Source organism: Leguminivora glycinivorella, chromosome 16 (genome assembly GCF_023078275.1).
Source record: "Leguminivora glycinivorella isolate SPB_JAAS2020 chromosome 16, LegGlyc_1.1, whole genome shotgun sequence".
NCBI classification, from domain to species: Eukaryota; Metazoa; Arthropoda; class Insecta; order Lepidoptera; family Tortricidae; genus Leguminivora; species Leguminivora glycinivorella.
This window is the reverse complement of record NC_062986.1, coordinates 14,801,962-14,821,240: the sequence shown is the minus strand read 5'-3', so window position 1 is coordinate 14,821,240 and position 19,279 is coordinate 14,801,962. Positions and strand designations below refer to the sequence as shown.

The following is a 19,279-nucleotide window of genomic DNA, read 5'->3' as shown; positions in this document are numbered from 1 at the left end:
CATTAATACAATTAGACAAAGACGTTTCATCTATCTCGCGGCGACATACTCCCGCGGCCATCATGTGCTAGGCCTACAGGGCGCACACGGAGGCGACAGTTGCACGGCGACATTTTTTGTCTCTGTTGTTGCTACATGCGTCCAAGACAGAGACAAAAAATGTCGCCGTGCAACTGTCGCCTCCGTGTGCGCTCAGCCTTACCTTCAATTTGTAAAGTTCGCAATGTTCGCACTTGGCCGGTGTATAAACTAATAGGTATTCATCATAGCTAATCCCTATCTAATGTTAATTTCTAAGGCTATCGAATATTAGTTTTTTATATTTTTTCAATTACCATATTATTATTTGCGTTTAACAAGATTTTGCGCGTGTTCGCACTAATTTACTTAGGTGCTAAATAATTTCACGTATTGCCACAGGAAAACGCTCGCATTGTCAATTTGTTTGGGTTGTCAATATTTGGCCAGGTCGGGGGGTTATCCGCGGGTATATAACGGAGCACCCACGAGACTCGCCAGCTGTGTCTGTTGGACGTTGTCAAAAAATCACCATGAAGGCTGTTACGGTGAGTTACATTTTATATGACCTATATAATAACATTTTATGTAAAGAAACCCACCGACTATCAGTTCGCCGGACGATAAGTAAATCACCGACTTGTCAGTTATTCAGCCTTGTAGAGCAAGATCCCAGATCCGCTCCCCTTCCTAATTATGGTTAAATGGTCTGGCAATTTAATTACAATTACAATTATTAAGAATTTAAGAAAAGTTTGTGTTTTTACAACTTTGTACTGGTACCTATAGGAAAAAAGGCCATCGGCGTCGGTCAAACCTAGCAGATAAGCACAGACGAAACATTAAACACTACTTACTCTATAATATACATTTAATCCTAATAATCCTTGAGAAAATAGTCAGTGTATCTCTCAACAGAATGTCGCAAAATTTCACATCTTGATCAAAGCAACAGGTTCTAGCATTCATTCAGTAGGTGACACACTTGAACATGCAGTCGTTACAAATTTTGGAAACGTAATATCAGTACCTTAGCATGAAAATGTTAATTAATTTAAAAAAGTTTCGGAATATTTTCAAAAGAGGATGTTGATAAGCTTTAATATTTTTATCTATACATTTTCTGATATTATAAATTTCAATGACTCTGGCAATCAATACAATTTTTTTATTTGTTTTTTATAAAACAAATATTGGAAGACTAGCTTTTGCCTGGGGCTTCGCTCGCGATAGATTGAAACAAAAAGTAGCGTATGTCACTTTTCATCCCTTCAACTATCTCCACTTTAAAAAATCACGACAATTCGTCGCTCCGTTTTGCCGTGAAGGACAGACAAACAAACAGACACACTCACTTTCCAATTTATAATATTAGTAATATGGATCATTGGAACTTCGGAAGTTTCCTCAAATAGTTATCTCTATTCTCTACTCATGTTAAGGCTAGGCCAAGGCCAAATGCTTATTCAGTTATTTGAGTTCAGATAAGTAGGTATTACCTACATTACATAAGTAAGTATATGATGTAGTAATATAATAACTGAGTTTATAGAAATAGGTACAAAAGGTTGAGGTGGGTTCCCTTTATCTTGCAGAATATCGATTGTCCGAAATACATTTGGCATAGCAGCTTCCGCAGAAACATTTTTACCCGAATGATACTTTTGCATAATTGTACAAATAGCATAACTGTCATATCGCATATCATTCATTTGGCAGAATTCTGGATAGCAGAATACTAATATTGTCGATTTTAATATAGCAGAATTGTATATAGTATACATTACATTTCACCGAATTAGTAATAGCATACTGCTAATATCGTCGACTTTAATTTTGCAGCATTTTATGTCGCATAGTACTCATGTTGCTGACTGTAATTTTGCACCGAATAGCCGGTCCGCCGAATTTATTTTGTCATGTTGCCAGAAATGTACATTAGGTTAGAACCCCCATCCAGACAAAATACTCACACGACACGGAAATCTTATAGGTCATAGAGTCGGTTTAGGTGCGACGACGAGCGAAGCGAGGAGGGGCGTGTTAGGTTGACAGTGAGTAAACCAGAAAACCCTTTTAAGTGTAAAAAATTAATAAAACATAAGTGACATTATCCTGCCCATCAACATTATGCCTAAGAGAATTGTGGGAAATGACAGTATGCCAAGTCAATAAAATGCGAACAATTTTCGACAAAACAATTAATCGATTATACGACTATTATACAATTTACCATACCATTACCATTAATACCAATTGTATTAATACCATTGTATTACTCTGCTTTAAATAATTCTGCAAAAAGACAGTATGCCAAGAAATTTATGCAAAAAGTCATTCTGCGAAAAGAGGATTCTGCCAAGCGTTGTTATGCGAAGGTAAAATATGACAAAAAAAATTATGCAAGATAATGGTAATCCGGTTCTATGACACACTTATCCGTATATTGACCTTAATTCGTAACAAAATTCAAATGTTGTTTTAACAATTCTATCTACCTATCTATTTTTTTTTAATTAAATGGCCTCAGCCCCATTGGTTAGACTATTTTGCCAGTGTCAAGGTGATATAAGTAAGCTAATTGTTTTAGATTTTGGTACGGTAAGTGCGACGTTGTTCGGTAGTTGCCACTTGTAAATTGATAGCTAGATTTTACAAGGGCACGTGGACTATATCGGCCGTCGATGACAAAAAAGGGGCTAAACTCGTTTCTAGATTAATTCTTCATCAGCTTCTCGCTATAATATTAGCTTACTGCATAATAAGCTATCGATATTACACTTTAAACAACATTAATGAGCAAAAGAAGGAGAAATTATTCACGACACGATACCGCTAAGGGTCCCCCCACATCTAGCGACTCGCGAGCGTCGCGTCGGGCCAACTGTATGGGCAAAGCCTGACGCCGCGTCGACGTCGCGTCGACGCGGCGTCTTTTTCCATAGATGTGGGGGGACCCTAAGATGGCACCCGAACCGGAAGACTACCTATCTATTCATTCAAGATAGGTTATAGACAATTGTCACTGAGGTTGCCGAAATGATTTCCATTCTCAAAAAAAAAGTTGTACCTGTGGTTGTACCTACCTAATTCTCAAACATTTAGTAAATTAGATGTCGCGAATGTCGCGATATATTCGATGCTGATTGTACTGTTAATTTTGTGCAACGCTTTTTTGTTATTTTTTTTATGGCTGGCCATTTCTGTTATCTTCAACTGTTTAGTCCGATAAGCGCGATTAATTTGTCAATGTGAATCTCTGACAACTACGAACAGTACGAACCTAGACATATCTGTTTGTTTCCCATACATACATATTAGGAAGCAATTACCTGAAGTGTGCGAGTTATTTTAGTTATTGTGAGGTAAGTTAATCGCGTTAATAGTAGGTACAGGTACTTAAATAAGGGGGCGTCCATTAATCGCGTCATACTGCATAGGGGGGGGGAGGGGGTCATGAAAAAATCACCAAATATCACCATGGGGGGTGGGGGGGTTAGGAACATATCACGTGTATTTTTTTTTATTACACTAACGTAAAGAAAAAATCTTATTTCTGAGCTATTTTTATATCAACTTTTACAGTCAGAACTTGCGTTGTGCAGTGCAAAGAGAACAGAATAGAATAGAATATAATTTATTCGTGAACACAGTCAAGATTAATTGCACATTACAACACAAACAGAAAGGAATGAAGTGCCACGAAATGGCCTCATCTCAGCGTGTTGCTGGTGACTTCCAACGCTGATCTTCCGATGAGACCATCAAGTGAGAAAAAAAGAGCTGTGTGCAGTCAGTTATTTTTAATTCTCAAAGATTTTTTTATTTTGCCCTCATCACGTGTACACGGACGGTCGGTTATAATTTGACAAATGTAGAGCTCACCGGCCAACTGTCTTCAAAAAACGCGTGCCTTCCTAAACCTTGACGTTGGCGGAATCATAGAAGAGCCATAACACTTAAAAACCGGCCAAGTGTGAGTTGGACTCGTGTTGCAAGGGTTCCTTACATCACAAGAAGAGCGCCTTCTGGAGCGCTTAAGCGCCTTCTGGAGGCGCTAAGTCATTTTAGAAAATAAAATAATCGATATTTTGAACAATTTATAAAAAACCGGCCAAGAGCGTGTCGGGCTACGCTCAGTGTAGGGTTCCGTAGTTTTTCTCAAAAACTACTTAACCTATCAAGTTCAAACCAATTTTCTTAGAAAGTCTTTATAAAGTTCTACTTTTGTGATTTTTCATATTTTTTAAACATATGGTTTAAAGCGGACCCCAGGCTCCCATGAGCCGTGGCAAATGCCGGGATAACGCAAGGAGGATGATGATGGTTTAAAAGTTAGAGGGGGGGGGGGGGGGACACTTTTTTTTTCCTTTAGGAGCGATTATCTCCGAAAATATTAATATTACAAAAAAACGATTTTAGTAAACCCTTATTCATTTTTAAATACCTATCTAACAATATATCACACGTTGGGGTTGGAATGAAAAAAAAACAGTCCCCACTTTACATGTAGGGGGGGGGGTTACCCTAACAAAACATTTTTTTCCACTTTTTATTTTACCACTTTATTGGCGTGATTGATATACATATTGGTACCAAATTTCAGCTTTCTAGTGCTAACGGTCACTGATATTACCCGCGGACGGACGGACGGACGGAGAGACAGACATGGCAAAACTATAAGGGTTTCTAGTTGACTACGGAACCCTAAAAAGACGAAACAAAAATGAATGTACATGTAATATTCAAACGCACTCAACACTTTCAAAAGATTTGGTAACTCCTTGCAGCCCCAGTGAGTGAAATTCGTAATTTGAGTTTTTTCTTTTAAGTCCAATTTAGGCTTGACTATATATTTCTAATAGGTTTTCTTGTAATCTATACATTAAAGGCTATCTCGGGTATTTTTTTGAAAATTTTATGCTAATTAGTTTCTGAGATAAGGGAATGGTCATTTTTGCCTGTTTTCTTAAATTGCTTGAAAATTACCTACTTGACTGAAAATTATTAAAAACATATATCTTTGAAATACGTATATATACGTATACATACGTATATTATTTTTTTCAAAGTTGTCCACCCCACTTTTTTTGTAACATGGGTATTTTTTACGCGATTCATATTCAGAATCGCGAGGTCTTTTGATCGTGATAGGAGAAAAAATGTCCCAAGATTTCCATATTTTTTTAGACCTTCCATTCCGTTACCGCCATACAAAATGTATGAAAAAATGGTAACGGAATAGAGAAAACCTTGGGACACTTTTTTACTCCTATTAGGATTGAAAGAGCCCGCGATTCTGAGTGGAAAGCACATAAAAAAATCCAAATTAAAAAAAAAATGGGGTAGACAACTTTGAAAAAAAAAATGGCCCAATTAACGCTCTTTCGTTTGATATGTAACATGCTAAAAACTATTTCAAAAAACTTTGATTTCTAATTTACACTTTTACCCCCCAAAAGTGGCCCCTATAGTTGTTTTTTTTATTTTATTTAAATTACATGCCCGTCTCTGGGTCACAAGTTTACATATGTATGTGTGCCAAACAAGTTAATCGGTTCAGTGGTTTCCTTTTTGAGGTACGGAACCTTAAAGGTTTAATTTTCATAGAAAATTTGAATTTCGGGCCAAGATTTGATTGATTCGTGGGTTGGAAAAAAGTCTACTTAAGTTGCCAAAAAATTACACGTCATATTGGCCAGGGGGGGGGGGGGTCCTGAAAATATCACCAAAGATCACCATGGGGGAGGGGGGGGGGGGTCTAAAATAAGCCAAAAACGTATGACGCGATTAATGGACGCCCCCTAAGTTGAAGTGAAAAAAAAAAAAAACAGTGATTGTTAGTAGCTAAGTCTAATATTTTATCAATGACATACATGCGATAAGAAGAATTCATTCAACCTGTTTTATTACTCATAAGCCTCATAACTCTGTTTATACTTCATAAGTTTTTTTAATCTGCAAATATTAGTTTTAATAGATGTTTTGGTAGGGAAAATAACCCATGTTTTTAATTGAAGACTTGTTTAAAAGTAGTGGAGCATTTTTTACATTTTTTTTATAGAATTTGTTCGTTCATTGCCTACATAATTATTTACATCGATTATTTCTAGTTTGTTGACAAAAGGGTACCAACAGTGGATGATCCATACAAGTACCTAATGTAGAAGTAGATTTATTTTTGCTCAGTGTTGCCTAGCAAACATTTTCACCAGCCGCCACTGAAAAATACTTTCACTAGCTTTTGCCGCGGTTTGGCGTTAGAAAGAGACAAAAGTAATAGCCTATGTCACTCTCCATCCTTTCAACTATCCCCACTTAAAAAATCACCTCAATTCGTCGCTCCGTTTTGCCGTGAAAGACGGACAAACAAACAGACACACACACTTTTCCATTTATAATATTAGTACGGATAGGTAATGTCATTTCCATTTAAAATTACGAAAGGATTTCTTTAAAAATGACTGTGAGCCATAGAATCAGCGGGCGTAGCACACTGGTGGGATAAAGTTTATCGCAACGGTGCGTCCCTATCGCACTTACAAATAGTGCGAAAAGGACGGCCTGACGTTATATCGTTTATCACGCAACCATGCTTGCCTGCCTGGTCCCAACATTTTACGACATTCGGTTGAGAAAGGCATAGAGTAAAACATCCGGACATACAAAAAGAAAATATTTCGACACGAAATAAAATAAACTCTATACTCTGTATTATATGTTACAATTGCAGAGGCAGATATTCTTTTTTTATTTATTTATATATCTGGGCCTTTGGTGGTTATTATTGATTTAATACCTACGTAATTAATTACGTACCTGCCTATTTGGCCATAAAGCGTATTATTCTTATACTTGTACAAATATATACCAAACAAACTTACTATGGGATTGTTTGTATTGTATAATAAAATATCTGGGCGACCGAGCTTTGCTCTGTTCTATTTTAATATATCACGTCTTTTGATAAAAAAAACTCTTATAAATACAAAAACAAAAAAAAGACAAAAAACAAAAACTTAATTTCTGGCCGGGATTCTAAACCCTGACACCTACGATGTATCTGCGTACATTAGACCGACCTCGTACGACTGAGCTAAGCGGAATCGATGCGCGCGCGGCGAAATTAACGACCATATTAGAAAAACTCATGAAAACTCGAAAATTCGCGTTTTCCGGGATCTAAGGCTACGCTAGATCGATTTTTCACCCCCGAAAATCCCCACATAACAAATTTCAGCGAAATCTTTAGAGCGGTTTCCGAGATCGTCGGTATAAATAAATAAATAAATAAATATACAAGAATTGCTCGTTTAAAAGTATAAGATTATTAAATTAGTTGTAATGACTAATGGGCGAGCGCCGTAGCAAAATGTCCTTGGAATCATTGTTTAACCCCAAAGACCTTTACAGGGGACAGCTCAATCACATTTTTTGCCATACGAAATTAAACCTTATTACTGAAACAGAAAGTCGATCGTATCAGACTAGCGAAAACGGTCCACATGAGAGGGCATTGTTTGGGCTGGTGTCCCTCTCGCACGTGTTGCCAGTGTTAATGAGGTTCCCATATTAGTAGTATTTTTATCTGTATATTACCTGACTTTATAACTTCTTATTTTATTTTAATGTTATATTCAAACTAGGGTTTCGATATATTTCAAAAAATTTGAAAATAATTATAATGTAATTATTTTGATGCCAGTAAATCAAAGATTTGTATAATTAAAAACTACTTTCAATTGGGTGTTAGTAGATTTAGTAGTAACTTTGAAAATTGACTGGTATCCCCAATTTATGACAGTGATGACGTCACTGAATAATGTTGACATTGTCAGCAAGTGCGAGAGGAACACCAGCCCAAACAATTACCTCTCATGTGGACACACTTTTTGACCTAACTAAACAATCTAGTTTAATAATTCTAAATCTATGTTTGTTTAACCCATCTTAAAAGATCTCTGTGTGTTTTTATTTTAGAGTTACGTCAACACGTACCTATATCACGTATGTTTATTTAGCGATTAATTTATTATAATAGTTTAACTAGGTCTTCAAACATACTTTTTGCCACGTAGGGACTAACTTTCATTTAGAAACTTACGCATATGTATATAATAAGTAGTACACAGGCTTAATAGGCTACCTATGGTATTGGTACGTAATGGTATGTTTTCAGTACAGATGGTGTTTTTTTACGCGCTAGTGCGAGAAGTGCTTCATTATATGTCAGGTCGAAACTTAGGAGGCTCATCTGTACTGAAAAACGTCGTACGATACACGTGCGAAAAGGAAATTCGTAACTCATCGATTTAAAACACTCCCTTCAGTCGTGTTTTAATTTATCGCCACTCGTTTCGAACTTCCATATTTACGCACTTAAATCGTAATGTACCTACTATTCTGTACGCCGCCGCTAAGCAACTCGTTTAGCACAGACAGCGTGCGTGAGAGATGATATCAAAACTACGATACCAGTGCGAAAAAGAGGAAGTTCGAAACGAGTGGCGATAAATTAAAACACCACCAAATCGTCGTACTGGAGGGTGGCTTTAAACCAAATCGAAACGTTACGAATTTCTCTATCGCGCTTGCGTATTGGCGCGACAGAGCCAGCGGCGTATCGCTTTCGTTTGGCGTCGGAGAAATGCCATTCGGCTACGGGGCCAGTACAGATGGGACTCTAAAGTTTAGATGACAAAAAATCAATCACTTTGCGCACTAGTGCTTACAAAAAGCGCTATCAGATCTGTACTGAACGTACCTTTTCTTATACGGAACATTTCTCAACAAAACCTTAACTAACATATACAACTTATAAGTTATAACATAGGTTACCTATGACCTTGATATGAAGCACCCAAACAAAAAGATTGCAGCCAATCTATTTTTTACATACCGCGACCAGGCGCATAATAGATGACACAATCGTGATTATTTTGCAGTCATTGTCAAAATCTGAGAAAACTATATCTTATCTAGGAGATAACTAAAATATATAAACAGATTCACAGGGAATTTGTTTCAATCTGGTTTAGAACGTAGTGTGAACTGACGAGACTCAAGATGAATCGTTTTTGTGTGTTGCAGATTGTTCTCCTGGCCGCCATTGCCATGGCTTCTGCGCAAGGCGGTAAGTTGTAAATGTTCTAATGTTCTAATTGACATTTAATATATATTCGTACTTTAACCATATGTGGAGTTCCAGGGCTAAAGGGTTCTTATGCTTCATCTACGGAGGCATTCTACGATTTGCCTTCCAAAATCTTCTAATACTTCTGTAGGCCTAGCACATGATTGCCGTCGAGAGTCGAGAGTATGTCGCCGCGAGATAAATGACACGTCTTCTTCTAACTGTATTAATGGCATAAGCACGGGTAGTCTATCTCGGGGCGACATACTCTCTCGGCAATCATGTGCTAACCCTGCTGAGAACGCTAAGAAAGCAATTATGTGAATATTTATTTCATTATTTCATGACTGGCCAACAAAACTTTACATTCTTGAGCTTCACGGATTTCATTGAAGTAGTTGCCATAAAAAGTAACAGCATTTCGTAATGGACATTCTCGTAGAATGCACCTAAGTACAATGAGAACGAATTTCTGTAGGCTTTTTATATGACAACGTCGTTAATGCATTTAAAGCATACGGACTCGGGCGGTCATAGGAAACCACATACAAAGTACAGTCAACAAATTGGAACCCTAGGCCACTCTACAACCATATCAAAATGACAAGCAGTAAGAGATTCTACAATTTGATTTATAACGTCATGGATCATTTGCATTTGTCCCCCAGTCAAAATTGCCCCGCTGTGCCTTATACAGGGTGTAACAAAAATGGTGGTGATCCGTTTAAGGGCGTATTTAGTATCGTATTCTCATCAGGAAAAAGTAGGATAAAAATTTTTTCGCAAAAAAATTTTTTTATCTTTGTATGGAGATTCGACTGATTCGCGCGGCCCGGCTCATACAAAAGTGAAAATTTTTTTAGTGAAAATAATTTTCTTCTACTTTTTCCTGATAAGAATACGATACTGAGTACGCCCTTAAACGGATCACCACCATTTTTGTTACACTCTGTATAATTTATCGATAGTTTAACATAGTCGTAATGCTGATTTTTTTTTCTTTTTTTCCATTTAACATAGTGGACAACCCCGGCCCCACTGCTGGACAAGGTACCACTCTACTAAATTGTATTGCTGCAGCTGCACCACGAGTTTATAACATTTGACATTTACATCAAAAACTGAGTCCAATGTCTGAGTTTTTAGCATTTCAGAATACGTTACCCGATATAAACGTCAAGGAAAATGTATGTAATTTTTCGTTGTAGTCTAGGTTGTAGTGTAGTTGTTGCCTAGGTACCTAATAAACGTCTAAAATTTATGGTAGTTAAGTAGTAACCTAAGGCACTGGTCCCACCGCGAGCTAGTAAGCTATGAGCTATCGGCTATAAAAACGAACAAAAGATAAGCACCCCTGTAAAAATAAAAGAGACACGGCGATTTTAATAGCTCACCGCTGGTCAAGTAACTATAATAATCGCCGTGTCTCTTTTATTTGCACGGGACGGGAGCACGCGAGTAATTATCTTTTGTTCGTTTTTATAGCCTATAGCTCATAGCTTAACTCGCGGTGGGACCAGTGCCTCAACATACCTACTATGTCAGTTAGTAGGTAATTTTACACAAAAAAAAAGTTCTCTTCTTCTAACACTACATTTTATTTCTTACAGTCAATGTTGTGGAGCAACCAGGTGGAGCAGGTACCTACTTATATTTTTAAATCAAATGATATTAACTGATTTCCATTGATACTTTTTAAATATCTTCATTGTTTTGTATCCGATTCTAATGCATGTTCTATTTATTTTTTCAGTCAGAACAGTTGGACAACCAAATCAAGGTACACACAAAAGTCGATTTCACTTTATTTTATTTTATTCTTATGTCGTTAAAACTCATACTAAGTAATTAAGTATATATAACTACATTTTATATTTCGATACGATTTATAAAAATATAAAAATTAAATTTTTAGTGTTTGTCTATAAATTACTGCGTTAATTATTTTAAGCTTGATGTAAGATAATTTACATATTGGGGACCGTAATGGTTTTAAATTTTACAATTTAAAATATTACTAATAAATATTTTTAAATTAAAGGAAAATTCACAACTTCGTCAGGACAGGCCTTCTGCATTGGCAATTCAGCCGCTAAATTCCTAAACGCCTTAGTGCGCTTTTTAACATTATCTGATCCGATATCGGATGTAGGACCGATATCCCATACATTACAGTCGCCATCTTGGATTTTTTCCATTGAAATCCTTCCGACATCCGATATCGGATCGAATAATGTGAAAACGGACAGGGTGGCGTAGTATCGTTCGCAGACGTTTTTGCATGATAATAATATTATATTCATATTTTTATTTTATTTCAGGAGTAGATCCCGGCTTCTACTTACCATCGGCTGGCAACGGCGGCAACAACGGTGATATCGGTATATGTTTTATAAACTAAAAACTAACCATTATTACTACTATTACTAGGCAACAAATAAATTAGGAATTAGTGGGGCCCTTAGATTTGGTCAAAAAGGCGCTTAGCCTTATCAGAGAATACACTAGAAAATATTCTTCGGGTACAGTCACCAGCATTAATTAATATGTGATGATTTCTGAACCTTGTCACTTTAACTTCGTGTTTGAAATGTCATACGAAATTGTAATATAATTAACAGCGACAAGGTACAGAAATCATCACTTATTTATGCCGGTGACTGTACCACAGCGGGCGGGTGGTCCAGTGGTAATGACGTCAGCCGCGTAAGCTGAAGGGTTCTATTCCCGGTTCGGCCACCAGTGAGCCTTGTTAGGGTTCCGTATCAAAAAGGTACAAAAGGAACCCTTATGGTACGACTCTGTTTCTTTTGTGTATGCTATCTATTTCGATTTATAACCATTATTATATTTATTATAGCGACAAGTGAAATTACTCGATCTGCTAGATAATTATGACAAATCTTATTTCAGTCAACCCGGACCCAGGCTTCTATCAGGGTGGCAATGCCAACCCCCGTGAGTATAACCAACCTTATTACTAATTTTTGCACTTGTGTTTTGAGTTTCATAAACCTTTTTCATCACACTTGCTCAGCTAGTGTGCAATTTCCACACAGGCATAGCGGTTGTTATAGAAAAAAAGCATTTTGTAGACGTTAAACTTTCGTGAGACTTTTTTTTTAATGAAAAATTATTTATTCAATTCGCAAAACATATTCAAATATTTAATGAATCTACTGTTGTACTCCCGTTATTATATTGCTACTGTTGCGACATGTTCGGGCCAATTTTTCTTCGAGCGTCCTCGTCCGGTACTAACGACGTTCAAGTTTAGGAAACTAAAAAAAAAATCTTCTGATAGTTCTGATTATGAGAAACGTCTGCAATCGATCAGTGTAAAGTTCAAATTTCACCCAAGGCAGACGTTTACCACTTTTAAATTAAAAATAAAAGTTATTGAAAATTTTAGTTATTGAACGGGAACGGGAAAGATGCCATATCCGTACAAAAATGAAGAAAGTTCCAGCATTTATCCTACGCTAACGCAATTTTTGAATTTTTCCGTCGGCACGTCTATGGCTGGTACGAAGTCATACGAAGATTTTAAATAATCATGTTTAACCGACAGACGACATTATTTGCAAATTAAATAAATAAATAAATATTATAGGACGTTCGACGACCGGTCTGGCCTAGCGGGTAGTGAGGTAGTGACCCTGTCTGCTAAGCCGCGGTCCCGGGTTCGAATCCCGGTAATGGCATTTATTTGTGTGATGAGCACAAATATTTGTTCCTGAGTCATGGATGTTTTCTATATAGGTATATAAGTATTTTTATATTATACATATCGTTGTCTGAGTACCCACAACACAAGCCTTCTTGAGCTTACCGTGGGACTCAGTCAATCTGTGGAAGAATGTCCTATAACATTTATTTATTTTATTTTATTTAGGTATTCTTACACAGTTAATCTATGTCCTATAAATTAGACAACGGCGGTTCTTAAAGCTTTTTCCTCTATTAAAAAAAATAAGGTAATTCGGCATTTTTAATTACCGATGTCCCAAATTAGGAATTGTTAAAGCATAGATTAAATTATTCCCTTTTATTATTACAGAAATCCAAAATCCAGTCGATCCAGGCTTCTACATGCCTATGCCTGGTATAACAGACGGTTATAACAACGGTGAGTTTTTATAATTATTGTAGGTAGGTTTATTGTGCTAGTTTCTCTCAGCTCTAATTTTCGTTATCTTGAATTATGAAGGGAATTTGAATATTAAACCTTCTTTGCGCTAAAATTATCTACGCAAGTAGCATATAATTAATTAATATGTGATTAGATTAATCGTGACAATTTATTTTTACATTATACAAACTAATTTTAGGATATGTTATGTATTTAGTATTTTGCATGTGAAACTAGAACAATAATCATAAAAGATTTTATACGTAGGTACACTAAGTTACTGATTATGATTCAAAAAAAACTCTAATTCTAAGCAAGTGAATTGGCTCTATCTATTTTTTTATTTGAATGTCATTAATTTATTGTCTTTGTCCTTGAAAACTTTTATTATACGTATTATAAATAATCTAATAAAAATATTTTTAACAGGCCAGATTCCTTCATCGACGATCAGTAAGATTAATGTCAAATGGTTGTTGGGAAATGTGTTTATTAAAAATATTTAAAATGGGTAACTCATCATTTACAGTCCGACATAAAATAAAATTGGGGTAATATTTTATTTTACTAAAATGTAGCCATTTTACTTCAAATATGTGACAGTTTACAGTAGGCAACAAAGATGGTTTATTTTATCTAATATATTTATATAAAATGAGAAAAGCCACGTGTGTCTGGCCACGCTCAGTGAAGGGTTCCGTAGTTTTCCGTATTTTTCTCAAAAACTACTAAAGCTATCAAGTTGAAAACAATTTTCCTAGAAAGTATTTATAAAGTTCTACTTTTGTGATTTTTTTCATATTTTTTAAACATATGGTTCAAAAGTTAGAGGGGGGGGACACTTTTTTTTTCATTTAGGAGCGATTATTTCCGAAAATATTAATATTATCAAAAAACGATTTTAGTAAACCCTTATTTATTTTTAAATATCTATCCAACAATATATCACACGTTGGGGTTGGAATGAAAAAAAAAATCTGTCCCCACTTTACATGTAGGGGGGGTACCCTAACAAAACATTTTTTTCACTTTTTATTTTACCACTTTGTCGGCGTGATTGATATACATATTGGTACCAAATTTCATATTTCTAGTGCAAATTTCATATTTCTAGGTCACTGAGATTATCCGCGGACGGACGGACGGACTGACAGACATGGCGAAACTATAAGGGTTCCTAGTTGACTACGGAACCCTAAAAATTAACAATTAAGAACATAAAAACTCCAGAACGTATAAGTATTACATTCCACACGAAGGGGGTCCAGCCAGATTTGGTTCAGACAACTGTACAGGATAAAAATTGCTGCACTTTTGAGGTTATAAAATTAATTCGGAATTTAAAGAACGAGTATAAAATTATTATGTAGCTAAAACCAATGTGTGTTCGATTTTTGGTTTATAGCTTCATCCACTAAGGTGGAAACAGTGGTGAATATAACCATGTTATGTGTACATAATTGTGAATAATATCATTCTTCTTCTTCTATGTCAATCCTACACTTTCTAGGATAGTGAATTAGCATTTTTTATAGCAGCTTTCCACATATTTAATCATATTAAATTATACTCAATTAAGGGATTAATAATTGAAATAGACCTGTAAAAAATACCTCATGAATATACTTCAGTAGTCGAAAACGCTTCTTTAAAAATCTAATTACTAGTTTACTAAACACTTTATCCACTTGATTGTATGTGGATATTTTATTGTGGATCATGCAATAATACTAATTTTTAAATGTTGTTAACAGGCCTGTGCCCTATACCACAAAACTTTACAAGTGTACAATTCTACAAAATTGTTAAATTGTATACAAAAAAATGTACCACAATCATTACAAATATGTTATGGTTACAATTTGCGGTAAACAAATATGTCACTTTTTTTAAAGCGTACCACAAAGAATAAAGGTATGTCACGACAGCTACATATTTGTAGGATTGTAAACTTGTAAATATACAGGTGAAAAATTGTCACGACACCTACATATTTGTAGGATTGTTAATGGCCATCTTACTTCGCTTCCTAGTAATTTGTCCACTATTTGTGTACATACGGCGTGAATAGAACGAAACATTGTCATTTTTGAAACACCATGAGCATCGCTAGTGACGTGATATTGGGAACCTGAGCCTAACCATCTTAAAACAGTCAATAACTGTTGTTTTGGATCAAGAGCGTGACTTCTTCGCGTGGGATGTCTAAGATTTCCACCAATAGTCTGTAGTATGTAAAATCCGTTATGGTCGTAGTTAAATTTATACGTTCTCGATATATTCGAGGACGTCTCACATTTATTTCTTCTTCAGTATCACTGCTACTTGAACTAAACATTTCTTAGCACACAGAGTAGGTCGCTAAATAATTTATAAATTATTATACTTTAATTATATTGCAATTAATGATAATGACTCGTATAATATAAAACTGTGAGAGGGTGTGACAAGCATTGAGAGAATTGTTAATTTGTAGTTACAATTCTACATATATGTATAATTGTTACTACAATTTAATGTAGCACAGAACAATTGTCAGCTACAAATTTGTACATTTTCCGGAAAACATATGTAACGTATGTAAAGTTTTGTGGTACAATAAATTGTAGATTATTGCTACAATTTACATATTTGTAGGGCTTTTCCGGTACAAATATGTAACTTGTAAATTTTGTGGTACACACGCTTGTATTATGACAAATTTGTAACTTGACACTTGTCAAATTGTAATTGTAAGTTTTGTGGTATAGGGCACAGGTTTCTCCGCCGACAAACAGTAAGTTTAAAGTAAAATGTTTTTATTGAATTGAATTTTTTTTAAATGGATCAGGGGATAATCAAGTTTTTGTTTTCGTCAATTGTTATAACTTGAATATATGTATATTGAGCGAATTAGTCATTTGATAAAAAATAATTAAATAAGGTTTCTTTTTTTTAACTTTTAACATGTAATTTTCTTCTGTGGTGGAGCTTGTGTGGTCGTGAATATTCATTTTCAATTATAGTCAGTTTTCTTACATTTTGTTCGTTCGTCGTTTTTTATTACAGTCCCGAACCCAGATCCAGGCTACTACCTTCCAGGAAATAATGGTGAGTGCTTTCTTGAAAGGCACAGGAATAAAAAAAAACACGTTTCATTACATTGTAATACTGATTTTTAATTGTCTTCAATTTATTCCTCAGGAATACAGACCCCGTCTATAGATGGTTGTAAGTATACATATATCATTATTTTTATTAATTATCATTGTGTACCGCTATATCATAGAAATATGATTCGTTCGTTTTATAACATTCGTTCATTATTTTAAAGTTTTTTTTAATATTCTGCAGCTGTGGTGGACTCAGGCTACTACCGACCTTCTGGTTGTAAGTACCTATTTTTTTCTAAAATGTATATGCTGACCACACTTATTGAGGCAAATCTAAATTGCATTACATGTTTTAAAACCTAACCCCTCTTTGTACTTCGAATCGGACAGCAAAATGAGATGGCGTGGCGCGAAAATGTTAATTTAGTAATTTGTGCTAGGTATGTAAAATGATTATTTTTTTTATTTTAGGTGATAACCAGCCAGCTGTGGACCCATCTGGTAAGTTTGAAAATGAAGTTAAATAATACTTTATTTGCTGAACACAAATACGCACTAGAAAAAATCAACTACTAAGTGAAAAATAATTTAATTTATTGTTTATCTCATTCTCAACGAGAAATGCGATACTACGGAACTAACAATTTTTAAGAAATTAAATAGGTACTTACCTAACCTTATATATTTTTATCTATTCTATCTAGTAGCTAATATATACTAATGATTTTTTTATCAACAGTTTTGGACCCCGCCTTCTACAGACCTTCGATCCGTAAGTGAAAAAAAAGCCACTGAAATGAAAACATAACGACGACAGAAGATGGCGCTCACATCATGTTAACAACAACTCCATGATTCATTTAAAAAAACTTTTTGTGACCAAATCAAGAAAAACCGTACCTGTGCTTGTATTGTGTTTTCTTATTAACTTTTTAATGTATGATTTTTAAAAGTAATTTACGGATTTTCTATCTGTGTGCTTACGAATAAACCATATTTTATTCTAATTTCGGAAATAAAGGAATGAATATAAATACCTAAAGGACGAATTATGTAGAATACACCTAACCCACCTTGTCTAGTAAGTAATAGTAACCGATGCATTCGGTAAATGTGTGTTAAAACTTTGTACTTTCAAATAGTTAAGGATGCTGATACGCAATAATGTGTTCTACCCAACTTTTTGTAATAAAACGCATTTTGCAATAAAATGTCAACTTTAATCGTCAAATTTTTGATTTGACATCTTATTGCAAAATGCATGTGAGTAGACAAATTATTGCGTACCAGCATCCATTATTTATTAATTTATTATTCTATTCTGCCAGATAGAGCCAATTCATGTAAACTTCGTACAGTGCGCCATGAAATAAAGGGTACCTACAAAATAAGAAAAAAAATCTTTTGCGCATTTGACGCCCAAAATATGAATATTATAAAAAAAGAGCCACCTCATTTTGTTTCCCCTAATTTATGACGTTCTGTATATAAATTGTGTAATATACGAGTATGTTCAAACATTTCGATTGTATAATTTTCCTAACCATATTTATTTATTTTTATTTTACAGATGACGCCGGACGTACGTCCCACCTCCTACGGAAGTGAGTATAACCTTATCTAACCTGACTAAATAATGTACATTTAATTATTCAGACAAGAATTTTGCGTACACATTTGCATATTAACTCTTAAAATAAAACTAAACTATTAAATTATAGATCTATAATTTATAATAGATCACCAATATAGGTATTTTAATCGTTATTTTTGTTTCTTTCGCAGATGTCAGGCCCCCGAAATGTAAGCATATTTTAATTACTTATTATTTTAAGTTACCTTCCCTTCAAACGATAGCAAAGTTACCTATTTATCATAATATATCTCTACTTAGATTTAAATAATAATTCTAAACACATATTTTAGAAACTGGACTCGCGTGCTCCAAAAATTTGCGAAATATAAAAAACAACATGTAGGTACATTATTTCACCCTATAACAACGAGTTAATGCGAACTATACACATATTTATCAACTGAACTATACCTATTGTCTTATAATTATTTTAAGTGTTAAATTTCTGTTCTAGACCCCAACCCAGCTGCCCGCACTGGAAATTAAATCAACGGATTCGAAGGAATTTCTACACAATACAGAGGTAATGGAGACCTTTAAAGGGATTATAAAATAAGTATATAATTACAATAAATCCGGGTAATAATCGTAGCACATAGAATACAATAAATGCTATTAGACAACAACAGTTCTATGTAACAAGCCTCGGTTGATAGGTGTTACAAAATAAATTAACAGATTCTTGAGTATTCTTACATGCAGAGTGTTAAGTAAGAAATAAATAGATATGTATTTATCTGATTACCTTCTTGGGCTTACCGTGGGACTCAGTCATTCTGTGTAAGAATATCCTATTATATTTATTTATTTATTTATTACCATGACGTCCTTTGAATCAGATTTTTTTTAACTTAAATCATTTTTCTTCCAGATTAATCCCATGAAAAGTGCAAATGGCAAACGGACAACTTAATTTCGATTTTTAACTTACACACCTACATTTTTTATGTAAAATAATGTTTAAGGTGGAATAAACACCTATTTTTGTATCGATTTTTTGTACAGTAATACAATATTGTGACTGCAGCATTTATGATTATTAAATGATTAAAATTGTCATCCGGTGTATAAACCTTGTTTAATTTTATTAATATTCGCCATAGAATTAACCTAGCAAAACATTGTAGAATACTAACCATATATTTAATTATTATGTAATTGCGTACTAACAACAATGATCTCAGTTGGTCCTTGAAATAAATGAATTGAATTGATATAATGGGGGATAATTTAATTTTGTTGTCGATTTCACTTTTTTTATTTCTGGA

General features: G+C 34.7%; 1 protein-coding gene across 4 annotated transcripts; it reads left to right on the top strand.

Moving 5' to 3' along the window:
* The first annotated feature begins 514 nt into the window (after positions 1 to 514).
* LOC125234536 lies at positions 515 to 19,079 on the top strand. 4 transcript variants are annotated; one of them, XM_048140811.1, is made up of 12 exons: positions 520 to 566; positions 9,109 to 9,151; positions 10,163 to 10,201; positions 10,762 to 10,791; positions 10,905 to 10,931; positions 11,473 to 11,532; positions 12,065 to 12,109; positions 13,212 to 13,280; positions 17,946 to 17,979; positions 18,161 to 18,178; positions 18,466 to 18,534; positions 18,883 to 19,079. In XM_048140811.1, the coding sequence occupies exons 1-12, from the start codon at positions 552 to 554 to the stop codon at positions 18,893 to 18,895; spliced, it is 462 nt and encodes a 153-aa protein (XP_047996768.1). In that variant the 5' UTR covers positions 520 to 551; the 3' UTR covers positions 18,896 to 19,079. The 4 variants fall into 4 exon arrangements, with proteins under 4 accessions (XP_047996770.1, XP_047996768.1, XP_047996769.1 ...); XM_048140812.1 differs by having other exon boundaries at positions 527 to 566; positions 10,914 to 10,931; XM_048140813.1 differs by lacking the exon at positions 10,163 to 10,201 and having other exon boundaries at positions 515 to 566.
* The last annotated feature ends 200 nt before the right edge of the window (positions 19,080 to 19,279 follow it).

Bases quoted from the DNA above. Each gene is read 5' to 3' on its own strand.
- LOC125234536 (XM_048140811.1), top strand. The intron at 10,202-10,761 runs GTACCACTCTAC...TATTTCTTACAG, and splicing joins CGGCCCCACTGCTGGACAAG to TCAATGTTGTGGAGCAACCA. The intron at 11,533-12,064 runs GTATATGTTTTA...ATCTTATTTCAG, and splicing joins CGGCAACAACGGTGATATCG to TCAACCCGGACCCAGGCTTC.